The sequence below is a fragment of the Rhamphochromis longiceps genome, linkage group LG6, assembly GCF_057381845.1.
Source record: "Rhamphochromis longiceps isolate RC_006_pf linkage group LG6, R_longiceps_female_GT1.1, whole genome shotgun sequence".
Taxonomy (NCBI): domain Eukaryota; kingdom Metazoa; phylum Chordata; class Actinopteri; order Cichliformes; family Cichlidae; genus Rhamphochromis; species Rhamphochromis longiceps.
This window is the reverse complement of record NC_140562.1, coordinates 29,465,779-29,491,188: the sequence shown is the minus strand read 5'-3', so window position 1 is coordinate 29,491,188 and position 25,410 is coordinate 29,465,779. Positions and strand designations below refer to the sequence as shown.

The window sequence follows — 25,410 nt, the reverse complement described above, 5'->3', positions numbered from 1 at the left end:
AACTTTCATTTGTGTTTAGCTGTTTACTAACTGATGTCAATGATGCTGATGAAAGTTTCATTTTTTGTGGTGTAAAGTGCCAGGACTGTAAGGGAATATCCAGTTTTCTGTCATATTTATATAGTGTTACTGTGGTGGAGGGTCATAATAAACATGGGAAAAGTTCCATATAATTTGATCAGTCTGTGTGCAAATAATCCATGTGAGCCAAAAGAGCCAACTGTTCTGTTTTAGACAATTTTTTTCTTCCCCTTAGCTCATTTTTTGTGAGAGTAGATATCCCTAATATGCTCAGCTTTGAGCATATTTAAACTGACAAAGCCAGTTGGAAGAGGTTTGGCTTAATTGGAGGTGGTAGGGAGCTAAATTGTTTTATTTTAGTCAGTGGATGAAATGAGGGTGAGTATAAGATAAAAAAGCATTATTTTGAACTGTAAATCATGCAAAGCCACCCTAGTAGAGTCCAGGATAATACACATGGAGCTGGAAATGTGCACAATAGCTTCATTTAACTAACCGATTTCACCAGATTTCACCAGACTTACACTGACAACACCAGCAGGCATATTCAGTGGCTGCACCCACTCTGGCACTCACACACTTGCACAGTGACTCACTCATATGCATAAACACCCACACACAAGCGCAATGTACATAGACGACCACCCCATACTGGGACTCGCACACTTACAACCCCCCTCACATGCAGACGTTCACACATTTAAATACACGCGCTTATCATACTCCCCACCCCTGCAGGTGTTCAGGTGTCTGCCTTGCCTCCATCTCTCTGTTGCTCCATCCCTCCCTTGCCTCAAATCCCTCATTAGGACTCTTCTGTGGATCAGAGGTGTAAAACCCTTCCTCTTGCTCCCTAGTTCTCCCTTCAGCCCTTCTTCCCTGCGTCCCTTCTGTCTAATTGAAAATGTGTACAGCAGGAATAGCCCTGGGGAGGGAAAACATGTCAGAGGAGAAAAGGCGGCAAGAGAACCAGAAATTAGGCAAGTGTAAAAGGAAAAGTGGGTGGTGCAAAACAGAAGAGAGGAGAGAAGATGACTTTGGTACTCAAATGGTGAGAGCTAATGAGAGACAGGGGTTATCACGGTGTGAACTAGAGAAGCCAAGAGCCTTGGTTAGGTTTTGCCCCAGACTACTCTCACTCGAGCCTCAGCGTCTGCTCTCCTGCTCCTGCTCTACTTAGCTGTAAATGTAATTAAGAGGCTGCTCATCAGAGCCACAGCAGAGGTTCCTGCACGCCTTAGCGCACCAGAGCCTTACCTCCCAGCTTTTTCCTCTCTCACTTGCTCTCACTTCCTCTGTGTGTCTATGTGTGTGTGTGTGTATAGCGACACCCTTACTATCCAGTGCAGCAAACAGCCGTGTACACTTCCTAATGAGTTTGGCAAATAAGTGTGTAGAGTTGCATGCAAATCTGGACCGTTTGCCCAATTAATTTACAAAATCCAGGCGAAAAATTGAAAAGCCAAAAGCTTTTGTAATTGACGGGCTTTTTTTTGTGGATTTGGTAATCATTTTAAATCGTGGCTAGCACAAGAAGCACGAAGGGGAGAATGTGTGATATTTGGTAGTCTGTGTCTATTTAATAAAATATTCCACCTGCCATTGGGATTTCCTGTTCAGGTGGGGGAATGCAAACAAGCAGGCGCACACACACACACACACACACACACACACACACACACACACACACACACACACACACACACACACACACACACACACACACAGGAACCCCACAGGTGCACCTCGCAGCCTGTCCATAGCACCATTTACTCTTCTTGACTTCCACTATAACCAACAGAGCCCACACAATCAAAGGCACCCAGAGATGTATGAAGACAGATTCAAATAGATCACACAAACACAGCTACATACAGATATCAGTTAGACACACATGCGCACGCACACACACTTGCACAGCTGAAGCTTGGTCCCAGATGGTGTTTCAATGTATGTGTAGCCTTGGGATCCATGAGGATGCTGGAGACATCTGCTCCACAGGGGCATAGAGGGTTGGGGGAGGTTAGTGGAAGCGATCGAAACAACCACGATTTCATATTAGTTCCAAATGATCGCAAATTTTTCCTAAGACACCAGAGACTTGTGGTGGTGGGAGCTTTGCTTGGTTCTTTGAGTTAAGTGTTACAAGCCCTTGGAGGGATACGGCTGGACTTAGGTTTTGGACATATGCGTCTTAAATCACTGGAGAGAGGAGAATTCCCCAACTTTCCTTTACTTCTTTAAATCACTATCTCCTGTCTTTTCCAACTGTGTGTGAGTGCATGAATATGTGTGTGTTTGCGTCTGTGTGTTCTTCAGAGGCGCATCTGGTGGCAGGCCTGTTAGTGCAAAGAGACAGAAGGGTCATCATGGGAACGCTTGATTGGTTGCCAGTGAAATACTAAGGCTTGCCAGAAGAGGAAACAGTGCAGTTGTGGCACACACACACACACACACACACACACACGCACACATGCACACGTGCCAGATCAGACCATTGCATAGCCTCTGAAGTAATAAAATATTGTCTTTCCAGTCCCTTGCTGTTTATGACACTGCTATAACTTCCTATATATACAGATGTCAGTCTTCATCTGATCCTCTCTGTGGATCCTGGCTTTCATTTCTATAATTTGGATTCATTTTTTTACTTCTTAAGTGAAAACCTACAAGATTGCTTCTCTGAAAATATAATTGTATAATCCACATGGTTCTGGTTTTTACACTTTCCTCTAAATCTCAGCTTTTCCTAGCTTTCCCCTCCGGTGCCTTTCTGTCTTTCAGTCTCAGCAGTCTGCTCTTATTTCCACCTTTCTCCCACCAGTGTGACAGTGTCATAGCAATCACTGCTAACTGCTGGTGTCAGAAGTGGGATCGGGGTTGTTTTCATGCTTGGAATCTGTCTGACAGTACAATACGCCCCCAGACTCCCGCTACATTTGGGTGGGGGGTTATATGTCTGCTAAAGACATAAATGGTTCACACATATTCACTCCCACCTGCTTGAGACTTAACTCTTTCACACAGGGAGGGAAGGTTTTGCACGCCCCCACACTCCCATAGACTTTCACACGTCTCCAGCTGGAGAACTGAGGAGGAATCATATTTAATGCCTTGTTTGATGCGGAGGGGCCACAGAAATAGACTACAAAACAACAGTCTAAAAAAGTTTAAAAAGAGAACAGTGTCGCACCACTCACTTGTTAGGAAGATTAGAAGAAAACTTAGAGAAGAAGAAATTAGTCTATTGTTTCAGCAGTTAAATAAGGCGGCCTTTCAAGTGTGTTGAGACGGGTGTGAGTGTGTGCTCGCAAGAGATAATAACCATACTAAACATCTTATGACATTCCAATTTCATACGTGTTGTCAGAGCAATGCAATAAAGAAAAAGACGCTTCTGCATTTTTCACAGGTTCCGCTTTGCTCTCTTGCTCCCTTGCTCCCTCACATATTTTCATGTCTCCCACGTTCTTCTCGCCTCTCTCGTTCTCCCTCTCCTCTCCCTCTGTCTCCCCTCTCTGTCCGTCTGCTTGTCTTTCGCACTCAGCAGCTGCCGTGTCCATACTGTACAGTGTGTGCTATTTCTGAATGAAGCTGTCTTCTCGTGCAGCCAGCCTGTGAGCTTTGCTGAAGCCAGACCACAGCTAGCTGACTCTGGCTGTATGGTGGCCGTGCTCGTACACAAAAACGCTACAGTTGGCACCTGAAAGAGAGAGAGAAACAGAAAGAGATGAGACAGAAAAAACATACATTGGCACAGAAGAGATTATTATAGCTACAGATGTTTTTTGGCACTAAAACAAAAAGCCCAGATTCAGTTTGGGTTTAGGTATTTTTCTCCCTTTTTCCTTTGAAGACACGCACTTAGGTTATGAAATATTACTCAGGCCAAAGCTGGTAGTTGGGAATCCTGAAGTGTGTCTCTGAATTAATAATTACAGAATAGGATAAGGAAAAAAAGGGAAAAATCTTCTGGTCTTTTGAGTATCTTTATGTTTTGTGGTTGCAGTCCTCTGACAGACTCATTCAAGCGAGTCAATGGCCTACAGCCAGAAAGGACAGGGGGACGACAATGCACTGCCATCAACCAATGAGAAAATTTAACAATCTAATAAGAAAGTCGTCACTGTTCAAGTCCCCTTCAATAGGAATCAAACTGATTTTTTTTTTTTAGTGTAGCCAGTCAAATAAGCAACATTTTGTTGATTAAAACAACCTCTCTCTTTTCCTCCCTCTTACCCCCACTTTTTTTTTTTTTTTTTTTTTTTTGTTGATCCCATTTTTTTTCGCCAGGACTGTCCTCGCCTGGTTCACTTAAGAAGCCGGGGAAGTTTGATTTCAACGCCCTGACTTCCCAGACGAGGTCTCCCCGCATGGCGTTCACACACCACCCGCTGCCTGTGCTGGCAGGAGTGAGACCAGGTGAGAGCCCTGCCATGACCCCAACAACTCAACCTTTCCCCTCCCCCTTTAAATCTGAAAAAGAGAGAGAAGGAAAGGGAGTGTCAAATCCTAGATTGCAGTATTTACTCCCCCCAAACTCGTCCGGAGACAAAATAAATTCAGCTATCATGTGCCTGAAAATAAAAATCCAAAACGTACTTGCTGAGAAAGCAAACAAAACTTTCCAGTCTTACAGTTGCAACTGCTGAGAAGCAATATGCCTGCAGAGTTTCACCTGTTCAGTGTTACTGCTATCATCACGGCTTGGCATAAATTCCTCTCTCTCTCTTTCAGCCTCTCTCCATCCATCCATTTTTACCACCATCTTTGTGCCTGTGTTTATAATATTACCATCGCATGGTACCAGTGCTGCATCCATGCATTTGTGACTGATTTGCCTCTCATCTTACTGCTTCATGCATTTTGTCGTAACGATTGTAGAAGCCTTGCATTTAAACTGACAAAGCTGTTCACTCTGAAATAATGACCTTGACTGGATATGTAAACTTACCACCATATGGAGCAATCAATCAAGTGAAAGTGAAAATATATATTTTTGAATTTATTAAAAAAGCCAAAGACAGCAAAGAACCAGTATCTGTAGTGACGCTGCCTTTGCTATAGTGCACATTAGAGCCAGCCAGTGCTTCTTTGTTTGGTTTTCCTTCTTTTTACATTTAGACTTACACTGAGGTTGTATTTTTGTTCTTTAAAAGATATGTTTGTTAGTTCTCAGGCGCAAATGCAGATTAAAGAGATTCATAACAACTTAGAAGCCAGCAAGGGAACTGATAAAGTGTTTGAACCCATGTAGTTGCACAGGTGTACAGTGTAGCGGGTAAAATTCTCAAAGTAACCTCCAGTGTTTCCAAGGTCTTGTTTTAATAAAGGCGCTAAGGGGAAGTTGTCCTCGTAAGAGCTTTTCAGTCCTATAGGGTAACCGACATGGTTTGTTCATCTCGAGTCAGAGAATTCCCGAAGTCTCCAGGATCTCAAGTTTGCCAACAAGTCCCCGCAGACTGGTCTCACTTTTCAAAAGAATAAATATGTCCTCCTCTCCCTGTCGCTCCCTCTCATTCCATTTGTCTCTCAAAGGGATGGATTGGTCCGCTGCCAAACCAGACCTGCCATGTAAAGGTCATTTGGACTCATTGCCCTCCATGTTGAAACGTATTGAATTTTACTTGCGGAGCTCCCCAAAGTATATTTAGATAATATAGTCCTGACTGGATCTGGCAGCATTAAGCCAAGTTGTTTATCTGCTCAGAGCAGTCTCATAGCATCTAAAGAATCCAAAACACCAGATTGAATTTTGAATTGATTTCTAAAATTTCCTCCTGTTTTGCGCACGAGGTGTCAGGGACTAGCTCAGCTTTCTTTGTTTCTCAACTAACTTCATGCACTCTCCAAACTGCGTGTATGTATGTCTGTGTGTGTTTGTGTGTTAGACAGTTGGCGAAAGGTTTTCATGTAATAGAGAGGCTGTAATGAGGCGGCGTAGAGAGATTGTGCGCGTGTGTGTACATTTACACTCTTGTGGAGGACTCTCTGTGCTAAAATGGCTGCCATCCAAATGGAATGTCCCTCGGAGGCCTTGGTTCTATAAAGAGACTGGAGGATGTCGGGAGGGAGGGAAGGAGAGGGGGATGAAAAGAGAGATGGGGCTAGAAAGGAATGGGGGGGAAAGCAGTTATCAACCATGGTTTGCCTTGGATGGGTTGAAGCTGTTAACTCTTGGTGTATAGGTCTAGCGAGTGTGGCTGCTCAGGGGTACGAGCGAGATGGTTTACGTCCTGTTTTTGGCTCCAGACTCACATGGAGAGCTGCCAGATTAACTGTTGCCTGATTATATTAGTCTGGAGTGTCGGCCATTGTGGCAGCGATTACACACAGACACACAACAATATACTGTATGTAAAAAGACACACGCAAGCTGCGCCAGACACGGCAACCCATTCATATGCATACACTACAAAACTACACATACTGACATGGAAACACACACACACAAAAGAGAACCCACAGGCACGGTGCTGACACAAAAAGGCTTGAACATCAGTTTCACCAAACATGGAAACTTTGAACTTCACTTTGTGAGTACAGTATCCACAAGAGATAGTAGGTGACAGACATAATCACAGATGCTTGTACGCCAGACTCCCCTCACCTAGCAGCTTGCCTCTTTAGTTTGGTGTGCCAAATTGCCAAAGCCATAGAATCACAGCAGACAGGACAGACAGTGGAGCCTAGATTGTGAATGTGTGTGTGTGTGGTTGGCTGGCTGGCTGACTAATGTCTCTGGGAGGTGTTTTGTGGTCGGTTGGGAGCAGAGGGGAGATTCTCTCTCAAGCTTCAAACTACTGGGCAGAACCGCACAGCAAGGATACGCTGCTGATTGATTACACATCACTGACAAGCAATAAAACAAAAGTGGAAAAACCCAGTGTGTGTGTCCGTGTGTGAGTGTGACTCTGTCATACCCGAGCAGTTTGTGTGTGTGTGTGTGTGTGTGTGTGTGTGTGGGTGAGAGAGAGAAATGAAGAGGGAGCAGAAGGCAGAAAATACTGTAACACACTAGCGTTTATGTGGCTGTGAAACTGTGTGTGTGCATGTGTTGTGATGCCAGGCTTACCAGAGGTACAGAGAAATCTAGTGGGCTGATTTATAAAATGAATGGGACCAGATGTTGCTCAATAGCCAGGGATAATGCCAGTCATTTGTAAGCAGAAACAGCTTCAGTCAGTCAACCACAAGAGTGTCACAGCTATTTTCTGCGTTAGGACAATAATGGGGCCTAAATGACAACTTGGACATTGATGCCAGCTGTCTTAGCGCTTAGTTAAAATATATGCATGTTCATGTTAGCGTAGGTGTGCATGTTCATGTACTCTCTATCATAGTGTGCTGTATTTGTGTAGAAATACAACAGAATGACCTTAAGCTCACTGCATTTGTTTTCCACTTTCGGTCTCTCTTCTTTTTATGTTTCTCTTCCTCCTCCCCTTTCCTTTCCTCTCTCCTATCTACTTTTCTTCTCAGGGAGTCCCCGTGCCTCAGCCTCAGCCCTGCACTTCCCTTCCTCCTCTATCATCCAGCAGTCCAGCCCGTACTTCACCCACCCCACCATACGCTACCATCACCACCAGGACCCGCTTAAGGAGTTTGTGCAGTTTGTCTGCACCGACGGCACAGGCCAGCCCAGCGCACAGGTAAGTTTTCTATGGATCCTGCAAAAGGAGGAGCAGTGCCTGAAGGATGGTGTGCTACATTAGTTTGGAAAACAAACTACTATGAAATATTATTAAAACTGGTGTATTTATTAATGGAAGTTACTGAAGAGGATGTAGTGCAAACAAGTAAATACACAGAAGGTGCAGTAAGCCAAAACCTGCATACAGAACAATCTTTATGAAGTGAAACGGCTCCACCAGGGATGGTCGCAGGGCAAATCAACAGGAGGAGGGGGCCAGATGTGCTTAATCAGAAAAAACTCAGCTGGAGGAAATTATGGGGGAAGATGCCAGAGCACATTTTCATCACAGGCTCAATATAATATAATGCCATGCCTTCTCCCAGAATTGGAAGATTATGCCCGTCTGAAATGTTCAGATGGGGAGGGGTCTGTCAGGAACAGAAGCCTTTGTAGCGTGGCCGGCCATATTGTAGGTATGCACTGGGTTAAACGTTTACTTTAGAGAAGCAAGGCTGAAAGCTTTGGCGAGACCAGATTTGTAGACAGATCAAGATTAATTTTGTTTGGAGAGTATCCTTGGAAGAAACCAGAAGTAGATATTTAAAGACTACATCTGTGCTCCAGTAGTGATTTATTGACTGTCATCCTTTGTGACATTCCTTTACTCTCCAAAACTCTCTCTAGAGGTAAATGCCCCTTCGCAGTATGCCACGATAATTTTCTTGGCATAATGTGTGCCGTTGAGACCGAGTAATATACACCAACGAGCCACAATATGTAAACCGGTGAAAGGTGAACTGAATATTATTTATTATTGGATTACAATGGACCTGGTATATAAATGTTGGGATATATGTGAGCTTCAGAGCTAGACCATGGAAGAAGGTGGCCAGATGTGTGTCAGTCTCTTGACAATGCACGACAGGAATAAGGCAAGTTGGTGGAGGCAGTGTGGCGGTCTGCTGGGACATCTTGGATCGTGTGGATGACGTCTATAAATATTGTTCAGAAATGGTTTGACAAATATGACAAAGAGTTCAGTGTGCTGACTTCACCTCCAAACTCCTCAGATCTCAATTCAGTCTATGTGGGATGTAAAAACTAGTTTGATCCATGGAGGCTCCACTTTTTAACTTACAGGACTTACAGCTTTCAGCTCCCTTAATACACAGAACAGTTTCTGAGGTCTAGATCTGGATTTGCTATTTTGCTGGCACGAGTGGGACGTAGACGGTACTAGGCCCGTGGTTTTAATGTTGTGGCAGATAGTTAATAGATAATAATATAATAGATAATAATAGATAATTGAAAAGTAGTTATCTATTTAGCATTTTTGTATATGAGAGTAAAATGCTAAAAAAAAAAAAAGTCACACTGCAGAAGGATTTAAAAGATGATTACTGAAACACACCAAGCTGTGGGAGCTAGTGTGCAGCTGTAGATGGAGAAGAAACTCATTGCAGAAGCTGAAGGGGGGATTTTTGGGGACACAGCTGAGCCTTTTTAAAGTGCCGTGGGTCTAATTAGGTGAAACTTTAGTAAAGGGTGATACCCAGATGAGCTCCCCAATAACAATCCCATACTCACTGTGCTGAAAGCTACAGATACAATCAGCAAAACAGAGCATACAGCTGGTCTTTCAGAGGTATTTCTGAACTATTCTGACACATTAAATAAGGTACTACTGTAAACCTCTACTGCAAACTTGGCTTTTTATATTAACTTCCTCAAGCCCTTTTTCATGACCTATTATCCTTTGTTCACGTTACTTCACACTCTAAAGAAACAGTAACATCTTTTTTTATTGCATCTGCACTACATGATGGACAGGCACGCAAGCACCAAGACATCTTGTACACATTGCTGATTTTCTCCTTCTTGCGCCGCAACGACTTCCCTTAACAATCCCTCACTGTCCCTCATGGAAAACTCAGTTTTTCTTCTCCCCCTGTGTGTGACGATGTTCATCACTTTTCCACATCTTATTTTTTTCACTACTTTTGACCAGACGGCAATATTTTTTTGTTTTGTCTTAAAGCTATGTGAGTCTCCCTCAACCCTGTGTGCAAGTATGGGTGTGTTTTAGTCTGTCTGTTTGGATCCTGTATGGTTTTGTCTGTATATGAGTCTCCAGTATTTAAATGGGGCTCTGTCTGTGTGACTTTGTGTTGTACGTGTGTGTCTGGCTTCCTATATACTGTATATTCTCGGGGTGTGTCCTGCTCACCCTGTCTGTATGGTCCATCTGCAGCCTAATGGAGGTGGCCAGAGCAAAATGCCGGGCTCCTTCCTGCTGCCCCCGCCACCCCCGGTGGCTCGCCCTGTGCCCCTCCCCATGCCCGACTCTAAAACCATCAGCACGCCGACTGACGGCGGACTCAGCTCACCCGCATCTCCGTGTAAGTCACTCCCCACTCCCACTCCTCCCCACAGACCACTATTAATACCCCATATTCCCCACAGCCTTTTTTTAGAAACCAGTCCGAACCAATTTTAGGCCCTCATAGGTTTGTTAGCCCCTACCTGGCAGCAAATTTTATGTATCCCAATACCAGATGAAGTTTTTTAGGCTAGAAAAGACGTAACCATCATAGAAGTCCCAGTATTCATGTGCAGTGTAAGCTTCTGGTTTAACTCCTGGAAATGCACAGGTTTGGGGCTCCTACAATGGCTACTGGTATAGTTTCCACATAGTAAGATGGAATCTACTCAAACACTCAGCAGCCCCGAGAGCTTCAGTCCTGTTTCTCCTATCATCTTTTTGACTGCCAATATACTCTGCTGTACAGAACCAGCAAGAACCGATTTTGAGAAGGCAGAAGCCACGCCTTTGCCAAACCAGAGATCCCTTGTCAGGTTCCTTTGTATTGCTTTCTCTGTCTTCCTCTGAAATTCAGTCTCCTTTTCTCTCTTCATGTCTTTGCAAACCACCTTAACCTCCTACTTTTCCCTATCCTGAAGTCTTTTTTCTCTATTTTTCTTTCTCTGGTGTTGGGTTTCCTGCTAGCACCACAAGAGGCAGTGTAGTTTCTCTCCCTTCTTTTTCATGTGTTTTGTAGTTTGGAAGAGCAGAGCAGAGCAGGGCCCTGTGCACGTTGCCTCTGTAGCTGCAAGCCTTTGATCAATGCAGACTTTGCATGTCTGTCTGTGACAGCAGCAATACAATCTACCCCCTTCTCTCATTTCGTTTTTTGCTTTCTACTTTATTTGATATCACACCCTCCTTTCTTTGTTTCTTTTTCCTTTCTTTCTTTCTTTTTTTCTTTTTAAGGGAACAAAATTAGGGCAGTTGGCGTGGACTCCAAAAAACATCATGCCCCACTTTACCCACCCAATCCCCTTGCCACCTTCACACAAATCTCACAACAATTAAAAATTGAGAACAACAAAAAACATGAAAATCACAGTATAACAAGAACAACAACCCATCTCTCTAAACATGAATGATGAAATCTAATCAAACTTATCTAATTAGTGCTATACCGGGGGAGTGGGAGAAAGGAGTGTCGGCAGAGAGTGGTGAGGCTTTGGTTGGTTCCACCCAGACAGGTGCAGTACGAGAGTCGGGCCATGGGAGAGGCACACCAAGAGGGGGCACTGGATGGAGCAACGGGGCACCTTCTCCTCTTTTTGTTTGAACTCTTTCTCCTCTTCCTGTCCTATCAAGTCTTTCTCCCCTCCCTCCTTCCAGCTCTCACAGATTAACATGTCACTCTTATTTATTTATATGAAAATCTATATAAATAAATATCGTACTTTCCGTCTCTTTTCTCATCCCAGTGACTGTTATCAGTGTATTTTTTTCTTTCCCCTCTAATTTTGTCTTTAATTCTCAAGATATCTTAATTACAGCCATGAAACTCATACGCACGCACACACACACACGCACACACACACACACACACACACACACACACACACACACACACACACACACACACACACACACACACACGGTACACTCTCACCCTCAGTCATGCATCAGTTTCCAGCCCTGTCGCTGTCACCCCTACACATTCCCATCCCCTCAACTCACTCAAGCCATGCACAGTAAAGATTTTACTCAGCCTTCATGTTGGAGTCCAGTGAGCACAACTGCCCTAAATTTGATCCCGTGGCATTCTTTAGTGGTGTCACTGTGTAGGCAAGATGCTCCTGTGAACCTGTTAAATGCAAAAGGAGCAGTGATGATGAGTACAGTTCCTCCATAGACCAACTTTTTATCAAGTCTACAGTGAATCATTCGTGGTTCTCTGTGATCACTGTGGCTTGTTATTGAGGCCAGGGGCTGCTGAGGAGCGTCTGTGGCTAACAGAAGGCTTCTCCATGTTAGCACTAATCATTACATTATGCCCCCTTCTTAACCACAGATTAAATGGTTAGGTTGAATAACAGTGAACCTGTCCACAGCATGAACAAATCACCCATGTGACTAATACAGAATCAGTATCCCTGACCCTTTCCCACCAGTTTATTTGACAGATATACTGCAAGAGCCTAAGCAGGTTTATAGTAGTGTAGATTAAATATATAGAAATTTGAGTGTGTATGTGTGTGTGTAAAAGCATGTACACACTTGTATCTCTCTGTTTATAGCATACTCCACGCCAGGCTCCACAGCTCCCAACCGGTTTGTCGGCATCGGAACACGGGACAACTTTCTGAATATCCCCCAGCAGACCCAGGTACCCCGCCAACCTCCCTCATTTAATTAACATCCACATATCCACCTCTCCCTCCTCCTCCTCCCCCTCTGTTTTATGTCTTTTTCTTCCTTTTCCCTCACCACCCGCTGCAAGCCTAACGCTGCACAGTCCTGTGCACACATACAACTTTCCATGGTTTAAATGGACAAGCATGACATTCAGGGTGAAGGCCGTGATACAGAGGCAATACTCAGACAATGGCTGTGCACCGAAAACGTGCTACGATCAGTTATTCAGCACACGACCCCAGCAGCATAAATGATATAAGTATTGCGGAAAGCCAATCATACCTTTTTCCTCACACCGTCTCTACTCAGGGTCAGTAGTTTAGCGTGAGTATCGTACCGTTTTTATCGGGTTGTTCAGCTGTCACGGACATGGATTCAAGCTTAGTTTATAAACGTTTTATAAGCTTTCAACGTTTAACAGATATTGTCCATCAACTGTTTGCCCATTTGCTCAGCTACATTTTAATAAAGTGTTGCCCATGTATCAAGGCCTTTAGTTTCAGTATTGGTTTACAGTGCTGATACCACAGTAGCTTCCCCACAGTGACTGTAAGCAGTGCCAGTTAGTTTCAGCTCCAGCAGTGTTGATTTATCTCTGCAAGGCCCCACAGTGTGCATTAGTGCAGCGTGTGAGGCCAGTAGTGCACTACATTGTGGTTTTTTAGCTTTGGCTGTGCTCTGCCACTGGGCTGTAGTGTCTTGGGCCTACTCCATCACCAACACAACTTTTCTCATTAGGGGCTAACCGCACCTGCCTGCAGCCAACTCGGCTGTCCTGTCCTCCCCACACATGGAAACAATCTGCATTCCTCCTCGGCACAGCTCTGCTTAACCCCCCCCCCCCCCCCCCCCCTTCACTCCCCTGTGCATCAGCAGCCCACCCTCTCTCTCTTTCTCTCCCTCTCGCTCCTCCTGCTGCTCCCTTTACTAGTTTCAAGCTCCCCACCTGCACCACTCTCCTACAGATGTAGCTCTGGCACCGAGGGGAGATTCAAACACCATCCAAATGTGTGTTAGCGCATATGCACATACACTTCAACTCTGTGCCAAATCTCTTGCCCCTCATTTTCCCTCCTAAAAACAACAGGGCTTTTACAACAGCTTACATCTGTTCAAAATGCTTATTATCTCCAGCAATTGCTTATCAAACATTATTGAAAAATGTCCACTTTGAACATTTCTGCCGGGTTTACAGCAAGCACAGCGAGAACCTGGGCAAATGCTCCCAGTTACTGAGCCTAGTAGGTCAGCAACAGTGTCAGCCAGAGTGAGTAACAGAGGTCTCTGCCTATCCTGCTGTTCTCTGGCATATGGCGAGGTTCAGACGATAGTCCTGCCAGCCCGCCTTGGTGCCTGCTAGCCAACTAGCCAAGACAGAAGGAGAGAGTGTCTTCCCACTGCCGTCAGAGCAATAAGTAGAGAAAAGCTGGTCTGAGGAGCTCTCTGGTGGTGAAACCTTAGCTATGCAGGAGGAAGAGAGAGTTGGGCGGTGGGGGGGCGGCAAGCATGGAAAAGTAAGAGGGACTGAGAGAATGGGAGGGAAAAAAGAGAGAGGGGGTTAGTTGAAGCTCGCTGCACTCCACAGTCACGTCCTGGCTGTCTGGTTGCCCGCAGCAACGAGACATGATGTCATAGGCAGTTGAACTTGGACTTGAAGAGGGGGGGGCGTGAGGGTGGGAGTGGGGGGGTCACTTTCCACTGCCAAGGATTGCACTGAGAGAGCCAGAGTAAGTGAGAGAGGGGAAAAAAGAAGGGGGTTAGAGGAAGTTGGAGCCAGGAGGAGGAATTATCTTCAAACACCAAAGTAAGGTAGAGTGGTGGAGAATAGATGGAGGTTTAAGGGTTTTGAAACTTTCTCTGGGTTTTCTGATTTTTTTTTTGTGGGGTGGGGGGGACAGAGTTTGCTGTCGAAGGTGCCGTGAGTCTCTGCTCTCACCGGGCCGAGGCATGTCAGAGGCAGCCAGAACAGCTCGGTCTGTGCCAAAGCCTTCGCTCTGCCGTCTTATCAAACTCAGAAACTGGATCCCCAGAGTAGCTGCCCTCCGTAGTTTTACAGTGTAGCCTGAGCCGACTCTGGCCCACAGAGCAGAGGCATATCAGGACGATCACCTTACATGTAAACTGGTTGCCCATGACAGAACAGCAATAGTCCCGTGTTTGCTTAATGAAAAGTCTTTAGGACTGACACAAAAGATGCTGCCCTAGTTGAACTTGTAACTCTGTAATAACACAACTGTTTTTAATGAGTAAAAAAGCTTGAGTCAGCCCTCTTAAAAGCAGCAAGTGGTAAGGTAGTAACTTTTGTGACACCGTGTGTTACTGAGTTCAGTTAAGTACTGTAAGTGAAGGAGAAAAGGGGTAATAGGTGGCCCCCTAGTGGATAAATACCTGGTGTTCCCGTTCAGCATCAGGCCTTCAAACCAAATCAGTATATTTTATACCTCCTGGTTGTAAACTGTTCAGTCAGAGAGAATTTAATTATTTGAAAATGATAAAAGAGGAGAAATTATAAATAGTTTAGAAAAATTATTATTAAGAAAAGACAACTAAAAAAATATTCACAATTTGACGTTTCACAAATATGTTTTTGTTATATTTTTCCTGTCAGTTTGATTTTGTGATATGTTGTTGGAGTCCTGAACACAAGGTTGGGAATCAATGATATAATAATAACTGGCACCAATAGCACTGAGGTTTTGTTGCACATGTCCTCAACATAAACTGTTGATTGATACAAGGATTAAAACTTGTGTGTAGAATGCTGTTCTGTCATCATAGTCCATAACGCTTTATGCTCTTTCATGTCTCTGTGCATGTGCTTGGTAGGTATTCTTCTGTGTTCCTCACTGCACACTGCACACACAAAAAAATTTTTTTTAATGTGGCTTAATCAAAATGTAATTGTGGTGATGGGAGTTGAAAAACTAAACACATTTATGTTCTTTTTTTTATCTTTACAGTCCTGGTTCCTCTGACAAGGCCTCTCTGAATCAACAGCTAAAATTGTGTCATGAAAATTGGAAATTTGACAAAACAAACACATCGCCACTGAAAAAGAACAAACTGCTGACACTAAAAGGTCTTTCTCTCTCGCCAACACTATTCAAAGTACTACTACAGAACCCCGAAAAACCCCACGCTGCCCCAAGAGGACTCCCAATTCAACACGATTTGAACAGGAACATTCGTCCCCTTTTGCACAGGAGTCTTCAACAAGATTGAGTGGACAGACTCAGAATGCAAGGAGGAAGAAGAAGATGAGAAACTGTCTCACACACCGTGAATTGTCAGAAAGGAAACACAATATGGCAAACTGACAAATGACCAATTATACATTTGTTTCTTTTTTTTCTTTTTTTTTTAATGGTTTTTTTCCATTTTGTTGTCTCCACAATGAAACTCCATGCATTGGCTGGGAGATCCAAAAAAGAACAAGTAGTGGTAAATGGTGAAGTCAGATGTGCAACTTGTAAAGATTGCCACCCAAATAGCACGCCTCCATATCTGCATATCTCTCCTCCAGGTACATGGTCCCACCTGACACCCACCACCCCACACAGCCTGTCCCACCTGGAGCTCGGTGCTTGTCAGGGGCAAAGCTGTAACTGCAGCCTCGTAGTTGAGTGTCCCCTCACCCCACTGTTTCATCTGCTCAGCCCTGAGCCTCTTTCACTTCGGATTGGCCAATCATGCTGACACCATCCAGTCCAATGGTGTGACACATATGCACTAAGTGGCTGGTCTTTGTTTACCTGTCAATGTACCAGGGTGTCCTGCTATGGGAGAAACGACGGCCATGAGGCACGAAGGCAAGAAGGTGAACACACAGATAGTCATAACACTAACTCTACACTTGCTCTCTCGTCCCCTTACCTATGCACTATTAATTTTTTTTTAAGGGATGAACAGTATTGCACACTGATGGTCAGATGAGCGATTAGAGAAGTGAATCGAGGCTGCAGGTATGGGGGCTGTGCTAGCATCAGGCCCTGAAAGATACAGCACTCACATGCACACACACATGCAAGCTTGCAGGCAGCACATGCAGACCAACCTTTCCAGTAAAGTCGGTCACAAAACCACTCACAAAATCATCTTGTTTTAATCCATAGATATTGCTTTTACAATAAGGCGCACACAGCATCGGCTTCATATTATTTGCTTTAATTTTGTTTGTAGTTGTTTACTTGCGATTTTTTTTCTTTTTCCAGATTTGGTTTTGGTTTTGTCTCTGTCTCTGGCTGGATTGTTTTAACCTTCTCTTGCATGTCATAACATTTTTCTTTAGTTTGCAGTAACACATAGTATCACGCTCGAATTTCAGCAAAATGGAAACAGCAGTTTCTCAAATTTCTCATGTATGGACAGCACAGTAACGACAGCTCATCACACGCAACCCTGGCATTGCTTCACCCCGTGTCCCGTAGTCTATTCACAAGAAAACCCAGAGGATTACACACACACAGATGCACATATAAAATAACACCACCAACAACCTGGTTTAAATTTATAAAGGGAAGCCTTTATACTGGTTCTCCAAACTGCCTTTTAATGGTTTTTCATTCATTTTAAAATTTGTATTTTTAATTTGACATATTTTTCTATGTAAATGTTCACACTGAAATCGCTGTTGGTATTATTTTTTGTCATGACACAATCCAACAAAAGCCGACCTCACAAAATAACTGGACTGCCTAGCTGTTGGTTCTGTTTTTGCAGGGATAGTAAACAGGGCTGAGGGCTCGTTCTCAGCCTCTCTAGTAACATTAGCTCTATGTACTAAAACCATATATCGAGACTATAACAATATATGGAAGTGCCTCTGTATTCCCTTCATGCAATTAGTAATAAACTTGACTTCAGGTTCTCTTCCCACATATAAGCTAAAGCTACATGGGCATGGTAGCGTTGGTGCATGTGGAAATCATTGGCCTAGGACAGATCTTTATAGAGGACTGCAAACTCTTTTTTTTCTTTTTTTTTTTGTAAAAACAGAGAGAGAGATCTTATACATATATATTTATGATATATGCTCCTTTGTAACTTTTACTACGAGCTTGTTGGCAGTCTAGTTATTTTCTGAACACTCACCCCCCCCCCCCCCTCACTACCCCCCTCCCCCACCCCGCCCCACGACCTGTTTCAGTAACATCACCATATTGTTACCAATACGAATTAAACGACACACGCCATTGCCATCTGCTGCGCAGCATTATAATACCTAGATGAACATGTCAAAAATCGACAGTAGGTTTGAAGAAAAAAAAAGTGTTTGTTTTTTGATGGAAAGTATTATTATTGAAAAATATGTGTCGATTGAGCCACGTGCAATGCATTGGGTAGATCATTGTGTTTGTCTGTTAGAGATTTTTAAGAAAGCTAAGAGAAAAGAGAAAAAAAAATGTATTTGTTTCAAGTCCATATGCTCCGGGACTCTAAACTAGAGGGCCACGAGAAATCCTAGTCTTTGTAAGTTGGGGGTATTTGTTTTTATTTCCTTTGTCTCTTTTTTAATGTTATATGTGTAATCATTTGTTTATAAAAATGTGGGAGGGCTGAAGGAAAAAAAAAATGTACACAACTTCAGAAAAAAAAAATCTCTATCATCAGATGAAAAACTGGTGCTTTAACACTATAAAGTACATTCAGAACTATTATAAATGAGTGAACAAAAATAACAGACCATTTAGGAAACTGCATTATTCCTCTCTCTATTTGTATTCTTCTATTTGTATTAAGTGGGGGGAGAGGTTCCTATTCCTTAAGGTTGTGACACAAAAGGCATTTTGGTTCAACCCTTAGAAGAAATAAAGCAAACCTATACTGTCGAGCCCAAGAAACTCTTTAAATAACCTACCTGCGCACTGCCTGAAACTCACCAGCAAATCAAAACAAACAAAAAACCTTCCCAGTTAATTCATTTTATCACATACATTGGCATTGACACATGACAAGTCTCTCCCAGTACTGCGGAGATACTTCACATCCCAAAATCAGTTTTTTCCCATTATCATCCGAGTATGTTTCTAAATCTGGAGTTGGATGGAGCTCAGCAGGCTGTGTTGAGACACCTGACGTTGAAGTGGACCGAGACCTTCTGTACAGTTAGCAGAAAAGGGGTAAAAGAAGCTTTTAATCTGGCATACATATGAGGTCTGAGCCATTTGTGAAACAGGCAGCAAGGTGAGCCTCTCCCCTGTTCCACCCCCTCCTCTGTAAATGACTCTTATAGTGCTTGTGCTGTAGTGTATAGTTTCCCAGCAGTTAAAGGTTGTCCCTTGAAAGTGCCTTTTGTTCACAGACTCCATTTTGTAATCAAGATGGCCCTTTTTTTCTTTTCATTTGTTTTTTTCCTTGAAACAGCTTGAGGTAGCAGGTTGCCCCTGAGTGCTGTAAGGAGGCAAAAGGTCATCACCCATTCAGCGATCAGGGGCACCTCTTTCCTCCGGCTTCGAAAATGAATTCCCTCCATTGTTCCTTCCCTTCTATCCTCTCTTCCTTTTCAAAGCTATATATATATATATACATATATATAGTACGAAAGGAAACTGGTGTGAATTAGTTCTTTACTTTTTATTGATAAATGAGAAAAAAAATTGAAAAGGCAAAAAAACTTGTTCTCGTTCAGCTCTTGCTTTTTTCTTCCCCTCTGTCTCCACTGTCTGTTTTCTCTTAGACACTGGAGTAGTCTGTAACTGTGTGTCTGTCACTCTCGTCTCTCTCTCTCTTTCTCTCTCTCTCTCTCTCTCTCTCTCTCTCTCTCTCTCTCTCTCCTGCCCTCTCTGCTGTTGGGAGGATGAAAAAAAAATATTGCCGAAAAACTTTTGTCTGAGCAGAATGCAGTTAGCTCACATGTTATTCTTGTCTGTATGCTTCACATTGTATTACCATACCCATCTTCTTCAGCTTCTCCATTCAGCAGCTAATGTAAGTGAACAAATTACGCTGACGGGCTTTTGGGGGTGTCCCTGGGTGGGTGAGGAAGGGACGACAGTGGTTCAGGGGTTTGGGTTCAAGAGGTTTAAGGGGAAGATTAATGGGGTTGGAAGGGATAGATGAACTACTTTGGGAAGTTGGAAAGGGGCTGCATGGGCTAGGATAAGAGTTTGCTCTTTTTGTTTAAGGTATTTATTTTTTGGCTTTGTTTTATTCCCTCTTTTTTGTTTCCTTTTTTAATTTGGAGTTCTTTTCATATTTGCTATCAGGGTATGCTGTCGTTTAGGCTCTCTTTGAGTATGCCTTGGACTGTAAAATGAAAGCTACAAGCACCTTATAACCGGACTTGTCGTGCATGAGGCTGAAAGAGGGGCGATGCTTTACCAGCATAAATCCCACATCCATTTTAACCAATCTTATAAAGTGAATCTCTTTTTTTTTCTTTATTGCTATTTTTACAGTGGGTTTCACACATGGAAACCCACAGCAGTATTAGCCATTCACCACACATCAACCAGATAGAAAAAGGCCAGCATGAACCTGATCTCTCAGATTTTTGAGGATCCAGGGAGTCCCTCCATTTTTCTCCTCCGACCACCTCATGCAGGATTAATCCGTGTTTTTGTTCTGTTGTTTATTTTAGTTCTTTTTCTTCTTAAGTGTGTATGGTTTAATGGTGAATTAGGCAGCACCCTAGGCCCCCTCACTCCCAAGTCTTCTATGCCTCTGTCTATGCCCTCAGTGCAGCACCACTTCTTTGTGAGAACACCCCCAGAGCTCTAGGTGAAATGCATGTGTTAATTACAGTTTCTTTTCCATAAGAAGAAAAACACAGTTTGAGAAGAGCAGCACCTGATTGAATAAAAAGGATGTTCTTGACTGTACCATCTTGCTGTGCCATGTCATTCTTTCAGTATGTAGGATAATGCATAAAAGAAATGCCTCAGGAACAGCTGTTAATATACTTCAGTCCTTAGTGTTTCTAAACTGGACTTGCATACATTAAAAAATAACTTGTCTCTTTGCAGGGTGTTTGGAATTTGAAAGCATTCAGGCTACATGCCCCACCTCTTTGTTCCAGATTCAAATGTGGAATGTCAGTAGTGCCCAGAGGGCAAACTGCTGAATTTGGTTATTTAATCACTTTTCATGTCGTGTTATGAAATTAGTTGGTCAAAATAATTGCAAACTAAATACTTTATAACAAAGTTAGAAATTTATTTATGTCATTTTTATCTCCAGTTTCTAGTATGTTGTCAGCGCTGTTCCTTTTTCTTAAAACACCATCAAGCTGATTTCTTGAAACTTTGGTATAGAGGTGCAAAATGTGCAAAGAAAGAATATTGGTATTGCTGACATGGATCATCTTTAAAGCTTTAACTGCACTGGTCCCCGTCTAAAATGAGATGGGAAACTTATTAAACGTTATACTTGTTAAAAACCAGATTGATAGCATTGTGACCTGAGCGTTCGCATTTCACTCAATGTGATTCGCAGTGGTACAGCCTCACAGAGCTGCTAGCAGGGCCTGCAGGCTCTTTGTTGCATTCATTAAAGCAGTGGTCCCCAACCTTTTTTGTGCCACGGACCGTTTTAATGTCAGACAAGATTTTCACGGACCGGCCTTTAAGGTGTCGCGGATAAATACAACAAAATAAAATGATACGACCAAGAAAAAAAACGGTGGTATTTTGTAAATATGATAATAAACACAAATTCACTGTGTAATTTTGTAACTTTATTAGCAGCGCCAACAACATTGTGAGTAACGTCCTCCTCTCTGGCCCTTAATGCTCTCTGGTCGCTATGGTAATGCGTAAATATTTCTTTGAAAATAAGACGCACAACTACAACACAGGAAAAGACCCAGGGAAACCGAGTTAACGATGAAAACTCTGAAAACCATACATTTAACACCCGAGCTTCAACTCTCCTGGCCCAGTACCAAACCCGGGGGTTGGGGACCGCTGCATTATGGAACTCACCAAACACTGTCAAGCCTTCCTTCAAAAACAGTAATGCAAGTGTTCAAAACAAGAAAAAGTTTAATAAAAAAAAAAAAAGGGCAAGTGACAAAAAAAGGACAAAATTTGGTTCAACAGTGTTTAAATATTTGGGTTTTTTTTAAAGATACATTTACAGGTTTCAAGCACTGCAGCTGCAAGTTTGACTTAAGTATTCTGAGCTACTAGCTCATACTCCAGGAAAGGATTCCTGTCCAGCCAGCAGTAAGCACATTAGCACACGAACATAACGTTAAATACACTGATACAAACAGATAAAAAGAAATGACAATAATTTATTTGGAAGACCAAAATTAGTTTTTAAATACTATTTTTGAGCAAAACGTTGTTGGTTAATACTCTGCACGGTAATGACTTTTTACAAATGAGTGTTCACACTAAGTATGTGCAGTATGGTCCTGTGTTTCAGCGTAAGTCATGACAAATTAAAGTAAACCAGAAATAAAACATCACTGAGGTATATTCAACAACCACATTAAAAATTTCTGACAAAGTGCATGTGCTGGTGAGCTTTTTTCTTTTCCCCACATGGCAATAGTGCACTTCTTACCGGTTACAGTGCCAAAGAGCACGAGGCATCAGATGACTGCTTGATCACTTCAAAGATTTAAGATCATAAATAAATTAAAATGACTTTAGAATTATGAATCATAAACTCCTATGATTTGGCATCGATTTGATCAAGTTTCAAAATATTTTCCTTACTTCAACCAGTAATATATCCCTGCCTGTGAAAGGTAAACTGGGGGAAAAGTTAGACATTTTCTTTCCTCATATTCAATAAATTAAAAATAATGGAAAAAATACTTATGGCCGCTAATGCTACCCTCAGCCTCCTAGTAGATGCACCTATAGTATAGATTTGAAAATCATTACTTTCTTCTTTGGTTATTGTATTCACCAGATTTTCAGAAAACTTGACCTCTGACCTTGAGGTCAAGGTCACCGAGGTACTTTAATGATTTTAATGTACTTTGGCTTGTTCAGGAGTGGCTAAGGTAGGTAAGTGGATTGTCTCTAATAGCTAGTAGTTTAACTATGTGCAAATTCCATAAGCAAGGCATGAACTTCATGAAGTACACGTTTTTATGACTGAATGAGAAACACATAGCAAAGCGCTTCGTAGAGCCTAGCTAAAATTAAAAAGACAAAGTAGAAGTTCACTGCAATATAATGACATTCAAATGATCCCAACTGCTTGAAATTTCAAGTATCAGCAAGTAACTGAAGCTCCTCAGGGCATGCGCTCCTCTCCATTCTCACCTGCCTGAGCGTCAGCTTCATCGGGCACCCTGGATCCAGAACTCTGAAGAAGATGGAATCTAATTAGTCTTTTTAATAATGAAAATCAGTTTTTAAGTTTCTGCTCAGAGACAACTGACCTGTTGGGCTAACGTCTGCGGTGCAGGGTCTGTTTCCTGCACTGGGAGGTGCTTATTTTCTTCATCACCATCTGACAGCTCAGGCCCTGCACTGTCTTGCGATGGTGGAACCTGTAATCCATTTTGCATGGGTGGAAATGATCCATTCTGGATGTTGAGAGATTAAATCATGAAACTTTTTGAAGGGTCTCATGTCAGTATAACCACAGACTGTGGGGGAGACATTTACCTCTGAGAAATTTGCCTGCGATGATCCACTTGTCTCCTGAACTGGAGGATATTCAGGAGGTATTGGTATTGCAGCATGCTGAGGGCACGGTGAAGATGGAGGCTTTCCAGAAGCCAAAGTAACAGGTGGAGGGGGTGGAAGGGGTGGAGGGGGTTGCTGAACCGAGGCCTAAATGAATGAAGTGCCATTAGAGACAGTCTGATGTGCAGGCAGGCAATTCTGTAACATGACTCGAGTTACCACAACAGCACCAGTGGGTCTCTGTAGCTGCGACTACTGACAATGATTTCAGGTCTCTATTTCTGGTAGTTTAGGAATTTCTTATAACAGGAACGATGTATAATGGGCAATTAGGCTTCTTTAAATATTGTTTATTTTATTCCCAACACTTACAGAACTGAAATGCATTCAATCACCAAGAACAACTGCACAACTTAGCAATGGATATTGTTTGGGTTAGTCATATTCTGAAAAAGAGACCTTAGTGTGGCATATTAAATAATTATGGTAATCTAAATTTAAGCTTAGGTAGGTAACAATATATGTATGGATGCAATAAAAAATAAATAAAAAACAAAAGCAAAGTATTTGACTTTGAGTCCATCATAATGGTTGTTTCACAAGTAAAAGAACAAGGAAATAAAATCCACACTTGTTCTCCTGAGTTTTGACTCTTTTTATATCAAACAGCACTTAAAAATGTGCACTTTGACACATATGGGACAAAAGGACAAAACAATGCAAAACAACAAAAACAGGCTAGCAAATAGCAGCTTATCGTCCATTTGCCTGGCATTTATAGAAGAACAAGAGTTGGGCAAAACAAGACAAAGTCACATGACAAAAGTCATATGAAACATCAGGAAAATGAACATCAGCCTACGTGCCTTCATAATCCTCCTGATCTGATGTTGTTACACCATATACAACTATCACTGCTGTACATGGTGTAACTATGTAAAGCTATCACTGCTACTAAGTGACTGCTAGTAATTATCACGATCATAATCATGGTCATAATAATGTATCTGTGTTTAAAAATTGCATACTAAGGAGTAATGCTATATACACGAGGAATTAAGCACTTATTATTATATTATTATAAAGTGCTACCGAAAAAAATACATTCAATAAAGTAAAATAGCTCCATCCACTCAAAATAGAAGACAATAGTACAAAACAACACAAAATGAAAACAATACACACACACACACACACACACACACACACACACACACACACACACACACACACACACACACACACAAACACAATAAATAATAAAGGAAGTCATAAAGGAAAAAATCTACATGGAGCTCAATGACATGTGTAAAGCTCAATATAATCCGATAAGCTCGATACGTAAAAATCTAAATAAAATACAATAAAAAGCGTCTGTAAAAAATGAACATATAACGCAATAAAGTGGCTCTATAGAGTAAAATCGATCAATTAATTCAACAAAGCAACATGAAACTGAATGAAAATGGCTCAGATGACATTAAAGTACGACCATAACAGAGGGTAAGAGCAGTACGAGCATATAAAGTGGCTTCGTGTATGTGCACACGGGGTGTGAACACTTTTCTCTCGGGGTTCAGCCCACTCTCTGCCACGGCTGAGAGAAACCAGCTCCCCATGTGTAGCTATGTTTTATGTGTTTGGGCCACACACGGTATGCGCTGTGGAGTGTATATGGTGGCCATACCGTACCGTAACGGAGGCACATTAGACCCAGGTTATTGGGGATGGTGGGACAACTCGGCTGTGTAGCAGATTTCCCGGCCATAATGTGGGCCGGTCCTGCTCGCGTACAACACCTCAAACGCCTATTTTAAACCGCAAAAGAAATCAATTTGTAAAATCGAATGAGTCCGGTCATCTAGAGCAGAATTTAATGTGTTTTGGTTGTTGTTTGGTAGCTAGGTTGTCTACCCCAGCTGCAGCCTTCGCCCTGAAATGTCCGTTAGTTTCAAACATCAATCCAGATAATAGCAGGTTTTGATTTATATGCAAAGCTTAATGTTTTACGATAAAAATATAGACCTCAATAAACGTTTAGCTTGTTAATTGGTGAAAGAAAGATGTGTCGCTCGCTTACCATTGGCCAGCTCTTTATCACAAGAAGGTTAAAAAATGAGACGAAACTTTCTCTCTTCGCGTTCACTTGACAGGAACCAATATATGCCCTTCAGAATAAAAGCGTTTTATTTATTTATTTTTTCACCCAATGCAGTTATGTCAGAAGCTGAATATTTTATTCATCGTTAAGGACGTTATGTGGTTACAGTCTAAGGAGCTTGGAAAGAAAAGCATCTGGACTTCTTTAAGTGGCTTGAAGACGTTTCACCTCTGATCCGAGAAGCTTCTTCAGTTCTAGGGTAAAATGGTGGAAAGTCCCAGATTTAAGCTCTGTGGGAGTAACCCACCGAGAGGGACAATGGATCCTCTACCTAATCACATGAGCT

The 25,410-nt window shown here is 42.5% G+C and overlaps 2 protein-coding genes across 8 annotated transcripts in view; one reads left to right on the top strand and one right to left on the bottom strand.

Moving 5' to 3' along the window:
• The window catches only part of nfixa (nuclear factor I/Xa), a 109,722-nt gene extending 90,083 nt beyond the window's left edge, over positions 1 to 19,639 (top strand). For 5 of the 7 annotated variants that reach the window (XM_085410138.1, XM_085410139.1, XM_085410140.1 and 2 more), the window contains 4 exons: positions 4,315 to 4,443; positions 7,504 to 7,673; positions 12,254 to 12,342; positions 15,332 to 19,639. In XM_085410138.1, the coding sequence (XP_085266264.1) occupies positions 4,315 to 4,443; positions 7,504 to 7,673; positions 12,254 to 12,322 (368 nt within the window). In that variant the 3' untranslated portion in view covers positions 12,323 to 12,342; positions 15,332 to 19,639. The remainder of the gene's footprint in view (positions 1 to 4,314; positions 4,444 to 7,503; positions 7,674 to 12,253; positions 12,343 to 15,331) is intronic. The other 2 variants (XM_085410142.1, XM_085410137.1) reach the window with 2 other exon arrangements.
• Positions 19,640 to 21,031: 1,392 nt separating this feature from the next.
• LOC146668249 (uncharacterized) lies at positions 21,032 to 25,368 on the bottom strand. The gene is made up of 4 exons (XM_085410135.1): positions 25,044 to 25,368; positions 22,943 to 23,110; positions 22,714 to 22,860; positions 21,032 to 22,637 (listed from the first exon to the last, which is right to left on the bottom strand). The coding sequence occupies exons 1-4, from the start codon at positions 25,044 to 25,046 to the stop codon at positions 22,566 to 22,568; spliced, it is 390 nt and encodes a 129-aa protein (XP_085266261.1). The 5' UTR covers positions 25,047 to 25,368; the 3' UTR covers positions 21,032 to 22,565.
• Between the last annotated feature and the right edge of the window lie 42 nt (positions 25,369 to 25,410).